Source organism: Hyperolius riggenbachi, chromosome 10, assembly GCF_040937935.1.
Source record: "Hyperolius riggenbachi isolate aHypRig1 chromosome 10, aHypRig1.pri, whole genome shotgun sequence".
In the NCBI taxonomy this organism is placed as follows: Eukaryota; Metazoa; Chordata; class Amphibia; order Anura; family Hyperoliidae; genus Hyperolius; species Hyperolius riggenbachi.
In genome coordinates this window covers 269,533,395-269,557,603 of record NC_090655.1, presented here as the reverse complement: position 1 = coordinate 269,557,603, position 24,209 = coordinate 269,533,395, and the positions used below count along the sequence as shown (strand labels likewise).

Below are 24,209 nucleotides of genomic sequence, written 5' to 3'. Positions count from 1 at the left end.
TAGACCAGGCATGGGCAAACTTAGCCCTCCAGCTGTTAAGGAACTTTATGAGTCATGACTGTGGCTGTCCTGCAATGCATTGTGGGACTTGTAGTTCCTTAACAGCTGGAGGGCCAAGTTTGCCCATGCCTGATATAGACAGATCCCCCATTAGTGTATATAGGCAGACCCCCCCCCCCCCCTTTAATGTATATAGGCAGATCCCCCCCCCCCCCCCCTTTCCATAGTGTACAAAGCCAGATCCCTCTCCTTAAGTGTACATAGCTAGATCCTTTTTAGTGTATATAGGCAGATCCCCCCCCTTCCTTTAGTGTATATAGGCAGATCCCCCTTTAGTGTCTGTGTATAGCCAGATTCCCCCTGTAGTGTGTGTATAGCCAGATTCCCCCTTTAGTGTATATAGCGAGATCCCCCTCCAGTTTCCCCCTTGCCGCCTGAACCTGCTCTCTCCCAGCCCCCTCCTCCAGTAAGTTCTGATCGGCCTCACCGCTTTGCAGTGCGGTGAGCTGTAGTGAAGAGGCAACAAGTGTTCACACAGTAACTACGGAGCCTGTAACAGGAAGTGACATCACATCACTTCCTGGCAGCCGGGGTTACTGGGCAACGCTCGCCGCCACTTCACAGCGGCTCACCACACAGCAATGCGGTGAGGCCAATCAGAACTTACTAGAGCAGGGAGCTGGGAGAGAGCAGAGCAGGTACAAGTGGCGGTGAAAAACGCCGCTTTGATGATCTCAAGATCGCCTTGCCCCTGATCGTGATTCTTGGTTTAAAACTGATAATCGTTCAGCCCTATCCCAGACAAATAGGGACAGTTGGGAGATAAGCCAGCGCCTGACTGAAAAGCCCTCCTACTAAAAAGCACACAGTGTAGCTTGCCTTAAAACCGAAAGTATTTGCGATAATTTGGCTGTGGTCTCCCACAATGCATCACTACTAAATACACAAATTATCTCTTTATGCCCCTGAAGCCAGGCTTACATCCAGAACCGATGGTGTTTAGCAAGCCTATATATATATATATACATGAATATTATATACTGTATGCACATGTGTGTGTCGCCATCACAATATGTTCTGGGGTTCTTACTCTACTCCCCCCCCCCCCCCCCATAACACCTGGGCAGCAACATAAATAGCCAATGTAAAAAATATAAAGGGCTGACATTCTCACAATATTACAGCCAAAATCCTTATACTTGGCACAGTTGGCCACTCGGTATGATCGGTTGTTACGAATTGTAGTTTGTCACCACACCTATTTTTTTTTTTTTCCGAGGCAGAGGCTGAGAAAATGTGGTTGTAATTTGGTTATAGATCTGTAGGAGTTTTTTGCATGTCAAAGTGTGTCTCTTGTATGCATCGAATGCCAGGAGTGTAGGGAGTTAGCTTGTTTCCAAAAAAGGCAATTAAGTGTAATGGTATACATCTGTGTCTGCAGTACCAAATCTAGCAGGAATTGCATAAGTTTAGCAAAATTAAAGGGAACGTAAACTGAGAGGGATATGCATGTTTCTTTTAAACAATACCAGTTGCCTGGCAGTCCTGCTGATGCCTTTGGCTGCAGTAGTGGCAGGATCACAGACCTGAAACAAGCATGCAGCTAATCCAGTGCACCTGATCTGCATGCTTGTTGAGTGGCTGTGGCTGAAAGTATTAGAGACGCAGGATCAGCAGGAGAGTCAGGCAACTGGTATTATTTTAAAAGGAAAAATCCATATCCTTCTCAGTTTAGGTTCCCTTTAAGGTGAGAGGGTTTGGTTGGACATAATCATAGATAATTATCTACCCGCATCCGCATACTGGAAGCTGCAAAAAAGAAATTTAAAAACACATATGCTGGTGCACATGACAGAGGGGGGACCTGGGGCTCTGACACTGCCCGGGGCCCCCGAATCCCCATGTGACACCGAGGGGGAGTGCAGGTAGGGAATTGGCCCCTTTACATTATGAGAGGAAGTTTTCATAACAGGGTAGACATAGAAGTGCAGAACGGAGCAGAGCAGAATTGTATATCATCATTAAAACAGTATTTCAGCATAAACTTGGTTAGACTTTTAACACGTGAAGTTCCATAATTCAATAAAGAGCTGTTGTTGCCAAAAGAAACATTAACACAAATGAAAATTTGAACCCAAACAAACATATTCAGACTGTGGAACTGAAATAGACTGTCCAGTATAGGTAGCGTGCACATCAGTGCTACTATGCAGAGTGGATGGGGGAGAGATCACTGCAGAGTGGTGTAAAACACTTCACGCCATGCGATAGGGGTTGGAGCGCAGTTAGCTTTTGTGCTGAGCACCGATACCCTTAACCAGGACTGTGGAGTCGGAGCAATTTTTGGGTAACTGTAGTCGGAGTCGTTAAAAAATGCACCGACTCCTAATGAATTTAAACTGTAATTAAAATAGAAAATATGATCAAATGTTCTATTTCTCAGATAATAGTCATCATAAATAATTTATATATACAGTAATAGCTGTGCTTAGTCCACAAAAATGAAATAAACAAATCAAAAATAGTTACTTGTGCTGCTTCAATAAAGCAGCCCCTGTATTTTTAAAGTCAGATATACATATCTGATTGTGACTATATATATGATTAGAGATAGCCCGAACGGTTCGTCGGCGAACTTCGGTGGTTCGCGTTCGCCAGTGAACGGGAACTTTTCCGGAAGTTCGGTTCACCTCCATAATGCACCATTAGGGTCAACTTTGACCCTCTACATCACAGTCAGCAGACACATTGTAGCCAATCAGGCTACACTCCCTCCTGGAGCCTCTCCCTCCCCCTTATATAAGTCAGGCACCGCCGGCCATTTTACTCACTTGTGTGCCTGCAGTAAATAGAGAAGGGGCAGCTACTGCAGACTCTCATAGGGAAAGATTAGAGAGGCTTGTTAGCTTCCTCCTGGCTGATTCTTATTGCTAAAATAGCACCCCACAACAGCTTTTGAGAGCTAATCTTGTTCTTGTGATCTATTTTTTTTCTCTCTCTGTGTCCCAATGACACTTGTGTTGCATAGACACCCTTGTTAATTCATACTGTATGTGTGCCACTGTCAGGCCCAGCACATTCAGTGACTACCTGTGTGTGTGACAGGTGCACATTGTAATACCCATTACTGCATATACCTACCTACCTGTTGTTCACAGTGCACCCACCTAACTACGTGAGTGCACGCAGTGTGATATACCACTCCGTGCATACCTGTTAACTGCACCTGTGTGACTGCACATTGTATTAGTCAAGTCAGTGCATACCTTTCACTTCATCCCCCCCAATATGGACAAAGCAAAAGGCAGAGGCAAGTCACCGGGCAGGTCTGTTCGAGGTTGCGCTGTCGTGATTTCGTGCGGCCCTCGACCAAAGTACAGTGTTCAGAAGACGGCACGTGCCATCAACCCCCAATATTGTCAGGAAATAGTTGACTATTTAACACAGAACACCTCTTCTTTCTCATCTTCCGCACGGAAGCGTGACATATCTTCCTTCTCCTGCTCTGATTCTGGCACCCTACTTAACACTCAGTCGACCGCCACCACCAAAGTGCCATCACCCCAGGGCTCAGCTGTGTGGAAATTTTTTTGTGTGTCTGCCTCAGATGAGAGCAATGCCACCTGTACTCCCTGCCACCAAAAATTGAGCCGTGGAAAGACCATGACCCGCGTAGGGACAACTACCTTACGAAGGCACATAATTACAAATCACAAATTGCAATGGGATGACCACCTGAGGAAAAGCAGCACACAAAAGCAAAGCCACACACCGCAGTGGAAGATACCAGGCCGCAATTTTTTCTCAAAAAAGATGATACCTAAACTGTACCGTGATGCTGAAAGGCAAGTGGTGACATCTCTGGCACACAGCGTTGGGTCATGGGTCCATCTGACCATGGATGCCTGGTCTGCAAAGCACGCTCAGGCCTGCCTGAAGACTAAGTCAGTCCCCACACACAGCACCTCTGCCTGCACGCCGTGTGACTGCCTGCCCCGAGACTAAGTCTCTCCCCACACAGCATATCTGCCCGCAGGCCGCTTGACTGCCTTCTCTGCCACCACCAACAGGATCCAGGACTCCAGGCGGATTCCTGAATTTAGCCGCTATAATAATTTTTCTGTGGCATGTACATGCCTGCCTATTTTTTCTGGCTGCACTGCGGCTGCAACAACAAAACAAAAGGCATGTACATGTGCCCATTCCCCTTCGTGATCATTACCTTGCCACGATGAAGGGGCTTGCATGTCACAATGAAGCAATGACCGCTGGCTATATGAGTGTCTCGGGGGGTGGCACACCAAAGATAATAAGGTCGTTGCTTCATTGTGGACAGACCAAATTTGATCAGCTGGACAGTCACTGTTGTTCTATCATTGAGCTACCACAGCCTGGCGACCATATGGGCTTGAAAACCGCCACGGCCTAAACTCTGGCCATGTTGCGCACCAGTCCAGAACGGCCATCACTACACAAACAGCTGTTTGCGGTGTGTTACACAGTGAGTTTGGTCTGTCAGTGTGAAGCAGAACTCTAATTACACTCCCTGATTGATGTATACCCATGCAATATGTTTTAAAGCACTTTAGGCTTGCAATTTAGCAATGCAATGTGATTTCTGCCCTTAAAACGCTGTTTTGCGTCACATCCAGATTTTTCCCCGGGACTTTTGGCGTGTATCCCACTCCGCCATGCCCCCCTCCAGGTGAAACCTCTTTTCCATCACTTTTGTGGCCAGCATAAATTTTTCTAGTTTTCAAAGTTTGTCTCCCCATTGAAGTCTATTGCGGTCGCGAAAGTTCGTGCAAACTGAACTTTCGCAGGAGGTTCGCGAACTGAAAATCGGAGGTTCGGGCCATCTCTATATATGATGTGTACACAGGAATCTCTTATATATTCTAAATAACATCTATGCTGAAAGTATAAAGCCTGATGTGTAGCCGTGTCACTAATAGAGATGGTCAATGAGATGCAAATAATTCTGCGTTGATGCTGGTTTATGCAAATGTATGCACTCTCTCTTTGCTCATGAAATCAAATAATTTGATATGTTGTTAAAATTTGGTTTGGTGACTACAAATTAAAGGGTACCTGAGACGGATGAAAAGAACGGTTTTATGCATACCTGGGGCTTCCTCCAGCCCCCTTCAAGCTAATCAGTCCCTCGCTGTCCTCCTCCGCCACCTGTATCTTCTGCTATGAGTCCCGGTAATTCAGCCAGTCAGAGCAGTCTGGCTACGTGCCGCTTCCACAGCCAGGAGCATTCTGCACCTGCGCAATAGTGCTGCGCACACACTACCCCGGCGGCGGAGTGTGTGCATGCGCAATACACCAGACTGGCTCAAGTACCTGGACTCATAGCAGAAGATCCAGGTGGCGAAGCGAGGGATTGATTAGCCTGAAGGGGGCTGGAGGAAGCCCCAGGTATGTATAAAACTTTAATTTCATCTGTCTCAGATGATTTACTTTGTTACACAGTAGTACTATACTCTACATATGCACTCCCCACAGCTGCAGGGAACCCACTGAGAATGCTGTGCACATTGAACACAGAGGTGTTGTCTATCCCCCATAAACCTGGTTCAGATTGTACATGAAGAATGTGTAATAGAGGAAGAATCTCCTCATTCTCCTGCAGAGTACCTGCACATCACTCTTACATGTACCCACAGTTACATTGCCTAGGGCCTGATAGATGTTCTTTGTTCCGGTCTGTACCTTCTACAATTAGTCTTACCAAGGACTAGTTTTAGTCTATGACTAAAAGTATTAGAGGCAGAAGATCCACCGGATAAAATATGGCAGTCTCCATATCCCTCTCACTTCAGTTGTCTATTAAAATTGCTAAGCGTTGGCAGTTAAGAGATGCATTTCATGTTGCATACTTTCCATCAACAAGATTGTAATATGCAGAATAGAGAAGTCGGAGTTGGTGGAATCCTAACCTGAGGAGTCAGAGTCGGTGGATTTTTGTACCGACTCCACAGCTCTCCCCTTAACTCCCTGCATGGTATTGACAGAAGTGGGAGACTTCTAGTCGTACGCTGCCGTTCGAAAATGCGGGTAAGTTCAGAGAAGATGAGGGGTCCCCTGTCTTATTGCGCCTCTTGCGACGGTTTGCCAGTTGTCTGTGCAGTGACTTGGGGAGGTGTTTGGTTAGCTGAGGTGGGAGATCTTTGCGACACAGTACCCCAGTCACGGATTAGGTAAGGAGCATCCTCTGCTGTTTGCGATGTGAATTTTATTTTGCTTGGAAATTAGTAGTTTTGTAGGAAAGCCCCACCTATAGATTATTTGTTGCTCCTTTAGGCTCTTTGTTGCTGTAATGAAGGTTTTCCTGGCTGAGGCCGTCTCAGCAGAGATGTCTGTGAAGAATTTCACCTGATGGAATCTTTCTGGTGGGCGTTTAGTGATTCTCATCCGAGGGAGGAGCTTCTCCTTAATGTGGAAGACGTGTACTCTGACCAGTATGTCTCTAGGCACACTGTCTGGGAGAGACTTGGGGATCCTGTGTATGTGATCTATCAGGAGATCCATATCACCTGGCTTAGGGATCCGGTGTATGCGATCTATCAGGAGATCCATGTCGCCAGGCTTAGGTATCCAGTGTAAGCAATCTATCAGGAGATCCATATCACCTGGCTTAGGGATCCGGTGTATGTGATCTATCAGGAGATCCATGTCGCCAGGCTTAGGTATCCAGTGTAAGCAATCTATCAGGAGATCCATATCACCTGGCTTAGGGATCCGGTGTATGCGATCTATCAGGAGATCCATTTCGCCAGGCTTAGGGATCCTGTGTATGTGATCTATCAGGAGATCCATGTCGCCAGGCTTAGGGATCATGTGTATGTGATCTATCAGGAGATCCATGTTGCCAGGCTTAGGGATCCTGTGTATGTGATCTATCAGGAGATCCATGTCGCCAGGCATAGGGATCCTGTGTATGTGATCTATCAGGAGATCCATGTCACCAGACTTAGAGATCCCGTGTATGTGATCTATCAGGAGATCCATGTCGCCAGGCTTAGAGATCCTGTGTATGGGATCTATCAGGAGATCCATATCACCAGGCTTAGGGATCCTGTGCATGCGATCTATCAGGAGATCCATGTTGCCAGGCTTAGGGATCCTGTGTATGTGATCTATCAGGAGATCCATGTCGCCAGGCTTAGGGATCCTGTGTATGCGATCTATCAGAAGATCCATATCACCTGGCTTAGAGATCCTGTGTATGTGATCTATCAGGAGATCCATGTCACCAGACTTAGGGATCCGGTGTATGGGATCTATCAGGAAACCCATATCACCAGGCTTAGCGATCCTGTGTATGTGATCTATCAGGAGATCCAAGTCGCCAGGCTTAGGTATCCCGTGTATGCAATCTATCAGGAGACCGATATCACCAGGCTTAGTGATCCTGTGCATGCGATCTATCAGGAGATCCCATGTTGCCAGGCTTAGGGATCCAGTGTATGCAATCTATCAGGAGATCCATGTTGCCAGGCTTAGGGATCCTGTGTATGTGATCTATCAGGAGATCCATGTTGCCAGGCTTAGGGATCCAGTGTATGCAATCTATCAGGAGATCCATGTTGCCAGGCTTAGGGATCCTGTGTGTGTGATCTATCAGGAGATCCATGTTGCCAGGCTTAGGGATCCTGTGTATGTGATCTATCAGGAGATCCATGTTGCCAGGCTTAGGGATCCTGTGTATGCGATCTATCAGGAGACCCATATCACCAGGCTTAGGGATCCTGTGTATGCGATCTATCTGGAGATCCATGTCACCAGGCTTAGGGATCCAGTGTATGCGATCTATCAGGAAACCCATATCACCAGGCTTAGGGATCCAGTGTATGCGATCTATCAGGAAACCCATATCACCAGGCTTAGGGATCCAGTGTAAGCAATCTATCAGGAGATCCATATCACCAGGCTTAGGGATCCTGTGTATGTGATCTATCAGGAGATCCATATCACCAATCATAGGAATCCTGTGTATGTGATCTATCAGGAGATCCATGTTGCCAGGCTTAGGGATCCTGTGTATGTGATCTATCAGGAGATCCATGGTGCCAGGCTTAGGGATCCTGTGCATGTGATCTATCAGGAGATCCATGTCACCAGGCTTAGGGATCCTGTGTATGCGATCTATCAGGAGATCCATATCACCAGGCTTAGGGATCCTGTGTATGTGATCTATCAGGAGATCCATGTCGCCAGGCTTAGGGATCCTGTGTATGCGATCTATCAGGAGATCCATGTCGCCAGGCTTAGAGATCACGTGTATGTGATCTATCAGGAGATCCATGTCGCCAGGCTTAAAGATCCTGTGTATGGGATCTATCAGGAGATCCATGTCGCCAGGCTTAGGGATCCTGTGCATGCGATCTATCAGGAGATCCATGTTGCCAGGCTTAGGGATCCTGTGTGTCTGATCTATCAGGAGATCCATGTCGCCAGGCTTAGGGATCCTGTGAATGTGATCTATCAGGAGATCCATATCACCAGGCTTAGGGATCCTGTGCATGCGATCTATCAGGAGATCCATGTCACCAGGCTTAGGGATCCAGTGTATGCGATCTATCAGGAAACCCATATCACCAGGCTTAGGTATCCAGTGTAAGCAATCTATCAGGAGATCCATATCACCAGGCTTAGGGATCCTGTGCATGCGATCTATCAGGAGATCCATGTTGCCAGGCTTAGGGATCCTGTGTATCTGATCTATCAGGAGATCCATGTCGCCAGGCTTAGGGATCCTGTGCATGCGATCTATCAGGAGATCCATGTCACTAGGCTTAGGGATCCAGTGTATGCGATCTATCAGGAAACCCATATCACCAGGCTTAGGGATCCAGTGTATGCAATCTATCAGGAAACCCATATCACCAGGCTTAGGGATCCAGTGTAAGCAATCTATCAGGAGATCCATATCACCAGGCTTAGGGATCATGTGTATGTGATCTATCAGGAGATCCATATCACCAATCATAGGGATCCTGTGTATGTGATCTATCAGGAGATCCATGTTGCCAGGCTTAGGGATCCTATGTATGTGATCTATCAGGAGATCCATGGCGCCAGGCTTAGGGATCCTGTGCATGTGATCTATCAGGAGATCCATATCACCAGGCTTAGGGATCTGGTGTTTGTGATCTATCAGGAGATCCATGTCGCCAGGCTTAGGGATCCTGTGTATGGGATCTATCAGGAGATCCATGTCGCCAGGCTTAGAGATCCTGTGTATGGGATCTATCAGGAGATCCATGTCGCCAGGCTTAGGAATCCCATGTATGCGATCTATCAGGAGATCCATGTTGCCAGGCTTAGGGATCCTGTGTATCTGATCTATCAGGAGATCCATATCACCAGGCTTAGGGATCCTGTGCATGCGATCTATCAGGAGATCCATGTCGCCAGGCTTAGGGATCCAGTGTATGCGATCTATCAGGAAACCCATATCACCAGGCTTAGGGATCCAGTGTATGCGATCTATCAGGAAACCCATATCACCAGGCTTAGGGATCCAGTGTAAGCAATCTATCAGGAGATCCATATCACCAGGCTTAGGGATCATGTGTATGTGATCTATCAGGAGATCCATATCACCAATCATAGGGATCCGGTGTATGTGATCTATCAGGAGATCCATATCACCAGGCTTAGGGATCCTGTGTATGTGATCTATCAGGAGATCCATGTTGCCAGGCTTAGGGATCCTGTGTATGTGATCTATCAGGAGATCCATGTCGCCAGGCTTAGGGATCCTGTGTATGCGATCTATCAGGAGATCCAAGTCGCCAGGCTTAGGGATCCAGTGTATGCGATCTATCAGGAACCCCATATCACCAGGCTTAGGGATCCAGTGTAAGCAATCTATCAGGAGACCGATATCACCAGGCTTAGTGATCCTGTGCATGCGATCTATCAGGAGATCCCATGTTGCCAGGCTTAGGGATCCAGTGTATGCAATCTATCAGGAGATCCATGTTGCCAGGCTTAGGGATCCTGTGTATGTGATCTATCAGGAGATCCATGTTGCCAGGCTTAGGGATCCAGTGTATGCAATCTATCAGGACATCCATGTTGCCAGGCTTAGGGATCCTGTGTATGTGATCTATCAGGAGATCCATGTTGCCAGGCTTAGGGATCCAGTGTATGCGATCTATCAGGAAACCCATATCACCAGGCTTAGGGATCCAGTGTAAGCAATCTATCAGGAGATCCATATCACCAGGCTTAGGGATCCTGTGTATGTGATCTATCAGGAGATCCATGTTGCCAGGCTTAGGGATCCGGTGTGTGATCTATCAGGAGATCCATGGTGCCAGGCTTAGGGATCCTGTGCATGTGATCTATCAGGAGATCCATATCACCAGGCTTAGGGATCTGGAGTATGTGATCTGTCAGGAGATCCATGTCGCCAGGCTTAGGGATCTTTTGTATGTGATCTATCAGGAGATTCATCTCACCAGGCTTAGGGATCCGGTGTATGAGATCTATCAGGAGATCCATGTCACCAGGCTTAGGGATCCAGTGTATGCGATCTATCAGGAAACCCATCTCACCAGGCTTAGGGATCCGGTGTATGTGATCTATCAGGAGATCCATGTCACTAGGCTTAGGGATCCGGTGTATGAGATCTATCAGGAGATCTATGTCACCAGGCTTAGGGATCCAGTGTATGCGATCTATCAGGAAACCCATCTCACCAGGCTTAGGGATCCTGTGTATGTGATCTATCAGGAGATCCATGTTGCCAGCCTTAGGGATCCGGTGTATGTGATCTATCAGGAGATCCATGTCACCAGGCTTGGAAATCCGGTGTATGCGATCTATCAGGAGATCCATGTCACCAGGCTTAGGGATCCTGTGTATGTGATCTATCAGGAGATCCATGTCACCAGCCTTAGGGATCCGGTGTATGTGATCTATCAGGAGATCCATGTCGCCAGGCTTAGGGATCATGTGTATGTGATCTATCAGGAGATCCATGTCACCAGCCGAGCCTTAGGGATCCTGTGTATGGGATCTATCAGGAGATCCATGTCGCCAGGCTTAGGGATCTGGTGTATACAATCTATCAGGAGATCCATGTCACCAGGCTTAGGGATCTGATGCATGTGATCTATCAGGAGATCATGTTGCCATGCTGTGCTATGAGAGATCAGGAGATCTATGTCACTAGCCTAGCCTTAGGGATCCTGTGTATGGGATCTATCAGGAGATCCATGTCGCCAGGCTTAGGGATCTGGTGTATACAATCTATCAGGGGAACCATATCACCAGGCTTAGGGATCCTGTGAATGTGATCTATCAGGAGATCCATGTCGCCAGGCTTAGGGATCCTGTGTATGCGATCTATCAGGAGATCCATATCACCAGGCTTAGGGATCCTGTGTATGTGATCTATCAGGAGATCCATGTCACCAGGCTTAGGGATCTGGTGTATACAATCTATCAGGAGATCCATATCACCAGGCTTAGGGATCCTGTGTATGTGATCTATCAGGAGATCCATGCTGCCAGGCTTAGGGATCCTGTGTATGCGATCTATCAGGAGATCCATGTTGCCAGGCTTAAGGATCCTGTGTATGTGATCTTTAAGGAGATCCATGTTGCCAGGCTTAGAGATCCTGTGTATGCAATCTATCAGGAGACCCGTATCACCAGGCTTAGGGATCTTGTGTATGTGATCTATCAGGAGATCCATGTCACCAGGCTTAGGGATCTGGTGTATCTGATCTATCAGGAGATCCATGTCACCAGCTTTAGGGATCCTGTGTATGCGATCTATCAGGAGATCCATGTCACCAGACTTAGGGATCCCATGTATGCGATCTATCAGATCATGCTGCCATGATTAGGGATCCTGTGTATGGGATCTATCAGGAGATCCATGTTGCAATGCTTGGAAATCCTGTGTATGCAATTTATCAGGAGATCCATGTCGCCAGGCTTAGGGATCCTGTGTATGTGATCTATCAGGAGATCTATGTCACCAGCCTTAGGGATCCTGTGTATGGGATCTATCAGGAGATCCACGTCGCCAGGCTTAGGGATCTGGTGTATACAATCTAGCAGGAGATCCATGTCACCAGGCTTAGGGATCCGGTGCATGTGATCTATCAGGAGATCATGTTGCCATGCTGTGCTATGAGAGATCAGGAGATCTATGTCACTAGCCTAGCCTTAGGGATCCTGTGTATGGGATCTATCAGGAGATCCATGTCACCAGGCTTAGGGATCTGGTGTATACAATCTATCAGGAGATCCATATCACCAGGCTTAGGGATCCTGTGAATGTGATCTATCAGGAGATCCATGTCGCCAGGCTTAGGGATCCTGTGTATGCGATCTATCAGGAGATCCATATCACCAGGCTTAGGGATCCTGTGTATGTGATCTATCAGGAGATCCATGTTGCCAAGCTTAGGGATCCTGTGTATGCGATCTATCAGGAGATCCATGCTGCCAGGCTTAGGGATCCTGTGTATGCGATCTATCAGGAGATCCATGCTGCCAGGCTTAGGGATCCTGTGTATGCGATCTATCAGGAGATCCATGTTGCCAGGCTTAAGGATCCTGTGTATGTGATCTATCAGGAGATCCATGTCGCCAGACTTAGGGATCCCATGTATGTGATCTATCAGATCATGCTGCCATGATTAGGGATCCTGTGTATAGGATCTATCATGAGATCCATGTTGCAAAGCTTGGAAATCCTGTGTATGCAATTTATCAGGAGATCCATGTCACCAGGCTTAGGGATCCGGTGTATGGGATCTATCAGGAGATCATGTTGCCATGCTGTACTACGAGAGCCTTGAATAAGTGTGTAGCATAAGTTTCAAGGCCTGTGTTTTGAAGCAGTTCTGAGACCCCCCTGATTATTATATTATTTTGCCTTGAGCTATCCTCTTGATCTGTTAGTTTTTGCTTTTTTTCCCCATTTAAATGACCACACCAGCAAAATATTTAAGCAGTTAAAATAGTACCGATCTGACAGGGTTTGGACTAATCCATCTCCTCATGAGGGATTATCAGGGTTTTCTTTGTTTTCATATGCATTTCTTGAACAGCAGTTGCTAAGTCTAACTGCCATTAGGGAGGCTGGCTGGTACTACTTACTATTTTGCCAGTTAGACTTAGCAACTGCCGTTCAGGAAATGCTTTTGAAAACAAAGAAAGCCAAACCCTAAGAATTCCCCGTGAGGAGATGGACTTGCCTAAAACCAGTCAGTACTGTCCAAATTTAACTGATTATTTTTTTTTTTGCTGGAGCAGTCCTCACATAGTTACATATAGTTACATAGTTATTTTGGTTGAAAAAAGACATACGTCCATCGAGTTCAACCAGTATAAAGTACAACACCAGCCTGCTCCCTCACATATCCCTGTTGATCCAGAGGAAGGCGGAATCACTCACTTTTGACTTCATTTTGGGAATGGACCAATTCATTATGTGCAGAGGCAAACTCGCTCATCTTTAGCTCCATATGATCTGTGTGCTTGCCTAGGCCATCAATGGACTATTGCATGTGTGTAGAGGATCTGGTGGTCTGTTTGTGAATAGATTCTTTTAATGGATACCCGAGGTGACATTAGACGTGATGAGATAAGACATGTGAATGTACAGTGCCTACACACAAATAACTATGCTGTGTTCCTTTTTTCTTTCTCTACCTGAAAGAGTTAAATATCAGGTATGTAAGTGGCAGTTCCTGTCTGAGTCAGGACTGAGTCAGACTACAGTGTGACCCTCACTGATAAGAAATTACAACTGTAAAACCCTTTCCAAGCAGAAAATGGCTTCTCAGAGCAGGAAAGAGATAAAAAAAGGGTCAATAGTTCATAGATTTTAGCTCTGGCATACTTCAATGAATGTGTCATTGAGCAAAAACAATACAACAGTAAAAACTTAAAAAGTAGATTTAAACATAAAATAATACTGTGGAATATCTTAAGTCATTTTTAGGCGAAGGAAGATATACAATTGTTTATTTCAGTCGTTTATTTTCACCTCAAGTTCACTTTAACCATTTGAGGACCGCAGAGTTAAAACCCCCCTAAAGACCAGGACATTTTTAGTTAAATAGGCCACTGCAGCCTTAAAGGGACACTGTAGGGGGGTCAGGGGAAAATGAGTTGAAGTTCCCCGGGGCTTCTAATGGTCCCCCACAGACATCATGTGCCCGCGCAGCCACTCCCCAATGCTCCGGCCCCGCCTCCGGTTCACTTCTGGAATTTCAGACTTTAAAGTCTGAAAACCACTGCGCCTGCGTTGCCATGTCCTCACTCCCACTGATGGCGCCAAGAGTGTATAGCACAAGCCCAGTATGGTCTGTGCCTGCGCCGTGCGCTCCTGGTGACATCAGGGGAAGCGAGGACATGGCAACACGGGCGCAGTGGTTTTCAGACTTTAAAGTCTGAAATTCCAGAAGTGAACCGGAGGCGGGGCCGGAGCATCGGTGAGTGGCTGCACGGGCACAGGAAGCCTGTGTAGGACCATTAGAAGCCCCAGGTAACTTCAACTCATTTTCCCCTGACCCCCCTACAGTATCCCTTTAAGGCCAAGCTGCAGGGCCGCACAATTCAGCACATAAGTGATTCCCTCCCCCTTTTATCCTCACCAACAGATCTCTCTGTTGGTGGGGTCTGATCGCTCCCCGTTTATTTTTATTTTTTTTTATATATATAAATATTTCTATGTTTATTTTTTAAATAAATGTGCCTATTTTTTCCCCCTCCCCCCGCCAGCCATTCAGCGTGATCGGCTGTCATAGGCTTCAGCCTATGACAGCAGATCACTGCCACATCACCAGAGGGGACAACTGTGTCACACGGCTGTCCCCAGTACAGTGCTGCTGTAGATCGTAGCGCTGTACAATGTTAATAGACGCCGGTTTCGCCATCTAAAAGTCTCTGATCGCGCTGAGAAGCTGAAGGTGGAGCTCTGCCTTCCAAGCAGGAGATGCGCACGACCCCCCCCCCTGTGTACTGTATGCATCTATCCCCCCTGATCACCTGTCAATCACCTGTCAATCACCCATCAATCACCCATCAATCACCCCCTGTCACTGCCACCCATCAATCAGCCCCTAACCTGTCCCTTGCGGGCAATCTGATCACCCACCCACACCAATAGATCGCCCGCAGATCCGACATCAGATCACCACCCAAGCGCAGTGTTTACATCTGTTCTCTCCTCTAAACACCCACTAATTACCCATCAATCACCCCCTGTCACTGATACCCATCAGATTAGACCCTAATCTTCCCCTAGGGCACCCAATCACCCGCCCACACCCTCAGAACGCCCTTAGACCCCAGCCCTGATCACCTCGCCAGTGCATTGCTTGCATCTATTTCCCCCCTCTAATCACACCTTGAGACACCCATCAATCACCTCCTGTCACCACCTGTCACCCCCTAGCACACCTACCCATCAGATCAGGCCCTAATTTGCCCCGTGTGGGCTCTTGATCACTCGGCCAAATCAGATCAGGCCCAATACAACCTGTCATCTAAGAGGCCACCCTGCTTATGACCGGTTCCACAAAATTTGCCCCCTCATAGACCGCCTGTCATCAAAATTTGCAGATGCTTATACCCCTGAACAGTCATTTTGAGAAATTTGGTTTCCCGACTACTCACGGTTTGGGCCCGTAAAATGCCAGGGCAGTATAGGAACCCCACAAGTAACCCCATTTTAGAAAGAAGACACCCCAAGGTATTCTGTTAGGTGTATGACGAGTTCATAGAAGATTTTATTTTTTGTCAACAGTTAGCGGAAACTGATTTTTATTGTTTTGTTCACAAAGTGTCATTTTTCACTAACTTGTGACAAAAAATAAAATCTTCTATGAACTCGTCATACACCTAACGGAATACCTTGGGGTGTCTTCTTTCTAAAATGGGGTCACTTGTGGGGTTCCTATACTTCCCTGGCATTTTAGGGGCCCTAAACCGTGAGGAGTAGTCTAGAAAACAAATGCCTCAAAATGACCTGTGAATAGGACGTTGGGCCCCTTAGCGCAGTTAGGCTGCAAAAAAGTGTCACACATGTGGTATCGCCGTACTCAGGAGAAGTAGTATAATGTGTTTTGGGGTGTATTTTTACACATACCCTTGCCCCATAGAAGGCCGTTCACGCCAATTGGCGTGGAGCAGTCCTGGGGCTGCCGCTGTGTTCATGCCAATCGGCGTGGAGCGGTCCTGGGGCTGCCGCTGTGTTCATCCCAATCGACGTGGAGCGGTCCTGGGGCTGCCGCTGTGTTTATGCCAATGGGCGTGGAGCGGTCCTGGGGCTGCCGCTGTGTTCATCCCAATCGGCGTGGAGCGGTCCTGGGGCTGCCGCTGTGTTCATGCCAATCGGCGTGGAGCGGTCCTGGGGCTGCCGCTGTGTTCATCCCAATCGGCGTGGAGCGGTCCTGGGGCTGCCGCTGTGTTCATGCCAATCGGCGTGGAGCGGTCCTGGGGCTGCCGCTGTGTTTATGCCAATGGGCGTGGAGCGGTCCTGGGGCTGCTGCTGTGTTCATCCCAATCGGCGTGGAGCGGTCCTGGGGCTCCCGCTGTGTTCATCCCAATCGGCGTGGAGCGGTCCTGGGGCTGCCGCTGTGTTCATCCCAATCGGCGTGGAGCGGTCCTGGGGCTGCCGCTGTGTTCATGCCAATCGGCGTGGAGCGGTCCTGGGGCTGCCGCTGTGTTCATCCCAATCGGCGTGGAGCGGTCCTGGGGCTGCCGCTGTGTTCATGCCAATCGGCGTGGAGCGGTCCTGGGGCTGCCGCTGTGTTCATCCCAATCGGCGTGGAGCGGTCCTGGGGCTGCCGCTGTGTTCATGCCAATCGGCGTGGAGCGGTCCTGGGGCTGCCGCAGTGTTCATGCCAATCGGCGTGGAGCGGTCCTGGGGCTGCCGCTGTGTTCATGCCAATCGGCGTGGAGCGGTCCTGGGGCTGCCGCTGTGTTCATCCCAATCGGCGTGGAGCGGTCCTGGGGCTGCCGCTGTGTTCATGCCAATCGGCGTGGAGCGGTCCTGGGGCTGCCGCAGTGTTCATCCCAATCGGCGTGGAGCGGTCCTGGGGCTGCCGCTGTGTTCATGCCAATCGACGTGGAGCGGTCCTGGGGCTGCCGCTGTGTTCATGCCAATTGGCGTGGAGCGGTCCTGGGGCTGCCGCTGTGTTCATGCCAATCGGCGTGGAGCGGTCCTGGGGCTGCCGCTGTGTTCATGCCAATTGGCGTGGAGCGGTCCTGGGGCTGCCGCTGTGTTCATGCCAATCGGCGTGGAGCGGTCCTGGGGCTGCTGCTGTGTTCATGCCAATTGGCGTGGAGCGGTCCTGGGGCTGCCGCTGTGTTCATGCCAATCGGCGTGGAGCGGTCCTGGGGCTGCTGCTGTGTTCATGCCAATCGGCGTGGAGCGGTCCTGGGGCTGCCGCTGTGTTCATCCCAATCGGCGTGGAGCGGTCCTGGGGCTGCCGCTGTGTTCATGCCAATCGGCGTGGAGCGGTCCTGGGGCTGCCACTGTGTTCATGCCAATCGGCGTGGAGCGGTCCTGGGGCTGCCGTTGTGTTCATGCCAATTGGCGTGGAGTGGTTGGCAGGAAGTGAAGTGATAGTAACATCTCTTTCAGGACTGTTTTAATGACAGCATTATTGGATGCAGGGAATTCAGCTACTGAGATCTTCTCTGTCAGAGGAAGCAGCTGCTGCAGCTTCACCAGGAGCTTTCTTCTCGTTAGCCTGTTGTTTAGTGGGGAGAGATATCTGCAGGTGCTGGAATCCCTCTTTTCTGACTGTCTGCCGTGGGGGTCACCCTTTCAAGTAAGGATACCTGGCTGCACTCCCCTTACCACAGCTGAGGTGCACTCACTATCAAGCCACCAGAGCAGCACAATCTCTGTATTCCACAAGGATCAGCACACTCAAAAGATATGTTGCAAAAACTACAGCTCTTTTAATGAAAAAACAGAATCCATAAAAAAGATCACGTGTCAGACAAGGACCAGCAACCCGCAATAGATGGGTATCATAGACACCCACAGTCCATCAAAATGCCAGCTGGTAGCCTTGGATAGATAGTCCATGAGGTGATAGAGTCCAAAGTCCACAATACAGCAGATAGTGTGTCCCGGATAGTGGCGACAGACACTGGCCTACATCTGTTTCGGGCATCGGCCCATCCTCAAGTCTGTGCACTGGAAGAGACTCCACATAGTGTGATACCGTCTTAATCAATAGACTGCACCAGTGTGATCCGCATAACCTCACACGTCACCATTGCGAGCCACATGCTGCGCACTCCCCGCTGTGCCACCGGCATACACCATACACAACTCTTACCAGATCGCCATCTGACCCGGCACAGATCAGCCCCCAGGCTTATACTCCTCAGGATGGTTCCTCCACTCTGACTGCACCTTAAAGGGGAACTTCAGCCTAAACAAACATACTGTCATCAAGTTACATTAGTTATGTTGATTAGAATAGATAGGTAATATAATCTCTTACCCACCCTGTGCAGGAAAATGTTTTTGATTTATGGGGGCTGCCATCTTTGTCATGGGGGCAGCCATCTTTTTGGTTGAAAGGAGGTGACAGGGAGCAGGAGACACAGTTCCAACTGTCCTGTGTTCTGATCACCCCTCCCAGCTGCACACGCTAGGCTTCAAATGTCAAATTCAAAATGTAAAAAAAAAAATTTGCACCAAAACAGCAGAACGAGGACAACAACATCAGAAATCCCATCAAGCTTTGCACAGCATCAAGGGAAAAAAGCCCGGGCAGTTTTCTTCTGTGCAGCTAAAAATGAGGCTTGTATAAGAGAAACAAAATTCTGATGCTGTGAAACTGTTAAAGAAACACCAAGCCTTTTCAGTGCTGCTGAGTCGATTTTTAATCCGGAGGTTCACTTTAAACTCAAACAAGCAGCCCAATAGTGTAATATCGCTTTATTAAATATATATAAAACCAGAGTGCACTCACATCTTCCAATAAAGTCATTAACCACTTGAGGACTGTATGCTTACACCCCCCTAGTGACCAGGCTGCTTTTTACAATTAAGGCCACTGCAGCTTTAAGGCCTCACTGCAGGGCCGCACAACTCAGCACACAAGTGATTCCCCCCCCCCCTTTTCTGCCCACCAACAGAGCGTTCTGTTGGTGGGCTATGATCGCTCCCAGGATGTTTGTTTGTTTTTTTTGTAATAAATATCGCTAAATTTAATGTTTTTTTTTTTTTAATCCTTCCTTCCCCCCGACAGCCAATCAACGTGATTGGCTGTCATAGGCTTCAGCCTATGACAGCGGTTTGCTTCCCTGCAGCCCAGGGGGACAGCCGTGTCACACGGCTGTCCCCAGTACAGCGCTGCAGTAGATCGCAGCGCTGTACAGAGTAAATGTACGGCAGTTTTGCCGTCTAACAGTCTCCTAGCAGCACTCGCCGCTGGGAGACTGATGGCAGAGCGGAGCTCCGTCATACAAGCGGAGATGCGCATGCATCATGATCTCCTGCAAAGCCCTGCCTCAGAACTTCACGTTAATTGGTGTGGAGGGGTCGCGTAGGGGTTAATCAGGCATACATTTGAAATCAACGCCGGTAGACTTGGGCGCAGGATACAGCGGTATATGGCTGATCCTGCTTCTGCACAAGTCCGGGCCGTATTAATTACTATTCCCCCTCCAGGCCGCAATGGATAGTGGGGGAATGAAATCATTCGGCTTCCAGCGATTCCTGGAGGCCGAATTATTGTGTTTTTTTAAGCAACCTCCGCTCCGTCAGCAGACGTTACTGAGCGCTGCAATAGGAGTGATTCCTATTGTAGTCTATAAAGGCGCCGGCTAAAAATTCTAGCAGCGCTGAGAACCACTGCTCCAGTTAATCAGTATCCAGGTGTAGTCAGCGTCTCCAAGGGCGGAGCTTGGGGCGGCAGAAAGAGACGCTGGCTACACGAGGATACTGATTAATGATCTCATTGGAAAATGTGAGTGCACGCTGATTTTATATTTATTTTAATAAAGCGTTAGCCGTGGATACTGATTGTGAACAGACTGTGGAGCGCTATTGAGCATTGTTTTTTCTGTGTGAACAAAACAAAATAACACCGGAAAAATGGGAGCCCGATCTGGTGTAGTGTTCTCCCCAGGATTTTTTTCCAGCCGGGTGGCATGAAAAAGTAGCCGGGTGGTGTGCAACGGGGAAGTGCAGGACAAGTGCAACTCTGCTTACAGCATAGGGGGAGGATGAGGAGATGAGCCGATGTACCTGCTAGGTACACACGATGCAATTTTCTGACAGATTTACTGTCGCATGGACTATTTCCAACATGTTTAATCTGATTTTCAATCGATTTTCCGTTTACTCGAGCTGAAATTTGATCAGAAATCAGATTGGACATGTTGGAAATAGTCCATCTGACAGTAAATCTGTCAGAAAATTGCATCGTGTGTACCTAGCATTGGGGAGAAAGTTTTTCAGATTATGGTGCTCAGGTTCCTTTAAAACAGATCAGCACTCAGAACTTCCTCTCTTCTCTAAAAGATAAGCAGCAACATAATAAACTTTAATGGAAGACATTTCATTGTTACAGCCGATGCAAACTCTACGATAAATCTGCACTGTTTCTACTTCCTGCTTTCAAGGAAGCCGACATTGTTAACATCCTGTGCTTTCAAATTAGCTTATCTGCCATAGCAGTCAGGTGACACAGGGGAGAATTAAAACTACAAATTGTGATTGGACAAGAGGGGTAATTATACAGGCCAGACTCTATAAATACATGCAGGGTACATTTCACTGTTTTCCTTCTATGCAAGAGTTCAGGTCCACTTTGTTCATGCAGAGTGATTGTTGAAGGGGGAGCGGGATCATTACTGGCAGGATGCAAGCTGGGGGTAGATACAGACACAGCAGGAGAGAAGATTGCATTTTGTTTTTACTTTAAGTTTGGGAGTCCAGAGCAGAAAAGAGCTGAGTGCAGAGGAGGCTGCCTCGGAAACACCCTGTCACGCTACATGCCCTGTAATTCTATCCTTCCCCGAACTGAATGCAAACAAAAGAAAGCAAACAAACTGAGCTCTGAAGTTATATCACCTCTCCTAGCTGATTAGACCACCAGCTCCTTATCTAAACGGCATGGTTGTTATCTGCTGTCTGCGGGGATGGTGAATGAAGGAGTCGCTTCTGACTGACTGTCCCTGCGGAACGAACACACATGGTCTCATCTCTCATAACTTCTGTAGGCTGCTGAGAAAGATGTGTGGGCGTGCTTGCTTGGCTGCCTCTCTTTCCATTGGCCAGAGACCTGCCAGCATAAAATAAAGCCTGTTTCATTGGAGGGCGGGAGGGAGAGACGGAGCAGAAGTTTCCAGCTAGATGACATGCATGGGGCCGCCCCTTACAACCCGCCCAGCCAATCCCTGCTCCACCAGACCAGACAGCGTAAGGTGTCAGGCAGAGGAGCGCTCCTGCAGTGTAAAGCGTCAGCTCTCCCTATTGTGCGAGAGCTGGATGCTGATTGCTAGCAGGCAATGGAGCGCTCCTGCCTGGGTTTTTTTGCAGCTGGGTGGGTGAATGACAACAGCTGGGCGGGGTCTGAAAACAGCCGGGCGGCCCGCCCACTTAATTGGCCCTGGGGAGGTCACTGTGGTGTAGTATTTAAGGTATTAATGGTCAGGGTAAGTGAGCAAATAAATGGGGACTCAGACTTTTCTAGTTGTCCCACCCGCTACCAGTATAATAGCATGCTGGGAAGCCCCGCCCCCCACTCAGCCTCTAGGATACAAATATGGTTGTTTCTCCAAAAGAATAGTGAAATTTTATCTGATTTTAAAACCATAAAATCTAACATTTCAATCAGTTGGGTTTGAAACCTTGTTGCTTTTATAATCTCCAGCTTGTTGGGAGTGTTATTGATCGTTCCTTTCTCTGTATCCACAGACTGTACAACGGGCGCTGATGTCACTGGACAAGAGTCTCCTGCGGATATCGTGGTTACTCCAGATACTCCCCCAGACGCCCCTAATCTGTCTAACCCTGAGGGGCCTCGTAACCAGCACAGCTTTACCTCTGCTGGAGGGTCTTTTTCCTGTTCCACGTGTGGGAAATGTTTTTCTTGCAAATCAACACTTGTTAGTCATGAGAAAACGCACACTGGTGGGAAGCCCTATTCATGTGCCGAGTGTGGGAAATGCTTTGGGCGTAAATCAAATCTTGTCACACATGGTAGATCTCACACAGGTGAGAAGCCATACTCATGTGCTGAGTGTGGGAAATGTTTTTTGCAAAAATCAGACCTTGCCATACATAAGAGAACTCACACTGGTGAGAAGCCCTATCCATGTGCTGAGTGTGGGAAATGCTTTAGGCGTAAATCATACCTTGTCCAACATGAGAAATATCACACTGGTGAGAAGCCCTACTCATGTGCTGAGTGTGGGAAAAGCTTTTTGCGTAACTCAGACCTTACCATACATAAGAGATCGCACACTGGTGAGAAGCCCTATTCATGTTCTGAGTGTGAGAAATGTTTTGGAAGTAAAAGCATGCTTGTCAGACACAAGATTACTCACACTGGTGAGAAGCCCTATTCATGTTCTGAGTGTGGGAAATGTTTTGGAAGTAATGGCTTGCTTGTCACACACAAGTTAACTCACAGTGGTGAGAAGCCCTATTCATGTGCTGATTGTGGGAAATGCTTTTTGTTTAAATCAAACCTTACCGCACATAAGCTAATTCACACTGGTGAAAAGCCCTATTCATGTTCTGAGTGTGGTAAATATTTTGGAAGTAATGGCTTGCTTGTCAAACACAAGAGAACTCACATTGGTGAGAAACCCTATTCATGTGCTGATTGTGGGAAATGCTTTTTGTTTAAATCGAGCCTTGCCGTGCATAAAAGATCTCACACTGGTGAGAAGCCCTATCCATGTGCTGAGTGTGGGAAATGTTTTGTACAGAAAGCACAACTTATTATTCATGAGAGATTTCACACTGGTGAGAGGCCATATTCATGTACTGAGTGTGGGAAATGTTTTGTTCAGAAATCACAGTTAGTCAGACATGAGAAAACTCATGGCAATTCATGTGCTGAGTGTGGGAAATGTTTTGGAAGTAAAGGCATGCTTGACAAACACATGAGAACTCACACTGGTGAGAAGCCGCATTCATGTGCTGAGTGTGGGAAATGTTATAGACATAAAACAGAACTTGTCAACCACACGAGAACTCACACTGGTGAGAAGCCGCATTCATGTGCTGAGTGTGGGAAATGTTATAGACATAAACCAGACCTTGTCAACCACACGAGAAAACACACTGGTGAGAAGCCCTATTCATGTGCGAAGTGTAGTGAAAGTTTTAGATATAAAGCAGACCTTGCCAAACATGAGTACACACACTATTTAGAAGGCCTATTTATTAACCAAAGTAGAACTAGTCCTGCGCTGCCTTGATACTCTGATGGTTTTTTAAAAAGGATGCAGGCGCTGCCCCGAATGCTGCACCACGCCACGCCAGTGGTCCAATGCAAAAAATGAAAGAAACAGGAGTGCTCCTTGGTGCATTCACTTTTTACTTCAAATAGACACGCTAAATCGTTACACTTACAGTGTGTGGACAAACAATTTTTGGGTAAACAATGCGCTTGTCAGGCCTGCCGGCAGTACTCTCCTCACTCCTGAGCCAGGTTGGGGTGATAGGAGCGATGTTGTCAGCGGGAGCAGGCCGTGGTGGGCGGGGCCAGGTTGCGCTGGAGCCGTCTGACGACACTACGCGTTTCGGCGTAACCACGCCTTCATCAGGTGACGCAACGGCAACTACGGCTTCCATTTAAGCCTCCCGGAGTGGGAGGAGTCAGGGTGTGGTGATTGCATGTTCTCCACATGTGGGCGTATTCCTCTATTGTACTGATTAAAACTGCATTAAAAATCCTCTTTGTTTAGTCAAAGTAAAAATCATTAAAAAGTAAATGTAAGTTCAAAATAAAAACTTTCGGTATAAGGTAAAAGGCAACAAGTGGCAGTTATGCTAAAGCTTAATTGTAAATTGTTTTTAAGCAAACTATAACTATTGGATGCACGTTTATGCAATCCAATCTAGAGTGCTTCAGTCACTGGAGTTGGAATTAGCCAGAATGTGTAATACAAATGCAGACTTTGATCCTATGATGATATCCATATGCAAATGCACCTCCATGACGGTAGGCGGT

General features: G+C 47.8%; 1 protein-coding gene across 3 annotated transcripts in view; it reads left to right on the top strand.

Moving 5' to 3' along the window:
* Nucleotides 1-23,726, top strand: part of LOC137535392 (zinc finger protein 665-like) — a 976,927-nt gene extending 953,201 nt beyond the window's left edge. For all 3 annotated transcript variants that reach the window (XM_068257222.1, XM_068257221.1, XM_068257223.1), the window contains one exon: nt 21,941-23,726. In XM_068257222.1, the coding sequence (XP_068113323.1) occupies nt 21,941-23,454 (1,514 nt within the window). In that variant the 3' untranslated portion in view covers nt 23,455-23,726. The remainder of the gene's footprint in view (nt 1-21,940) is intronic.
* The last annotated feature ends 483 nt before the right edge of the window (nt 23,727-24,209 follow it).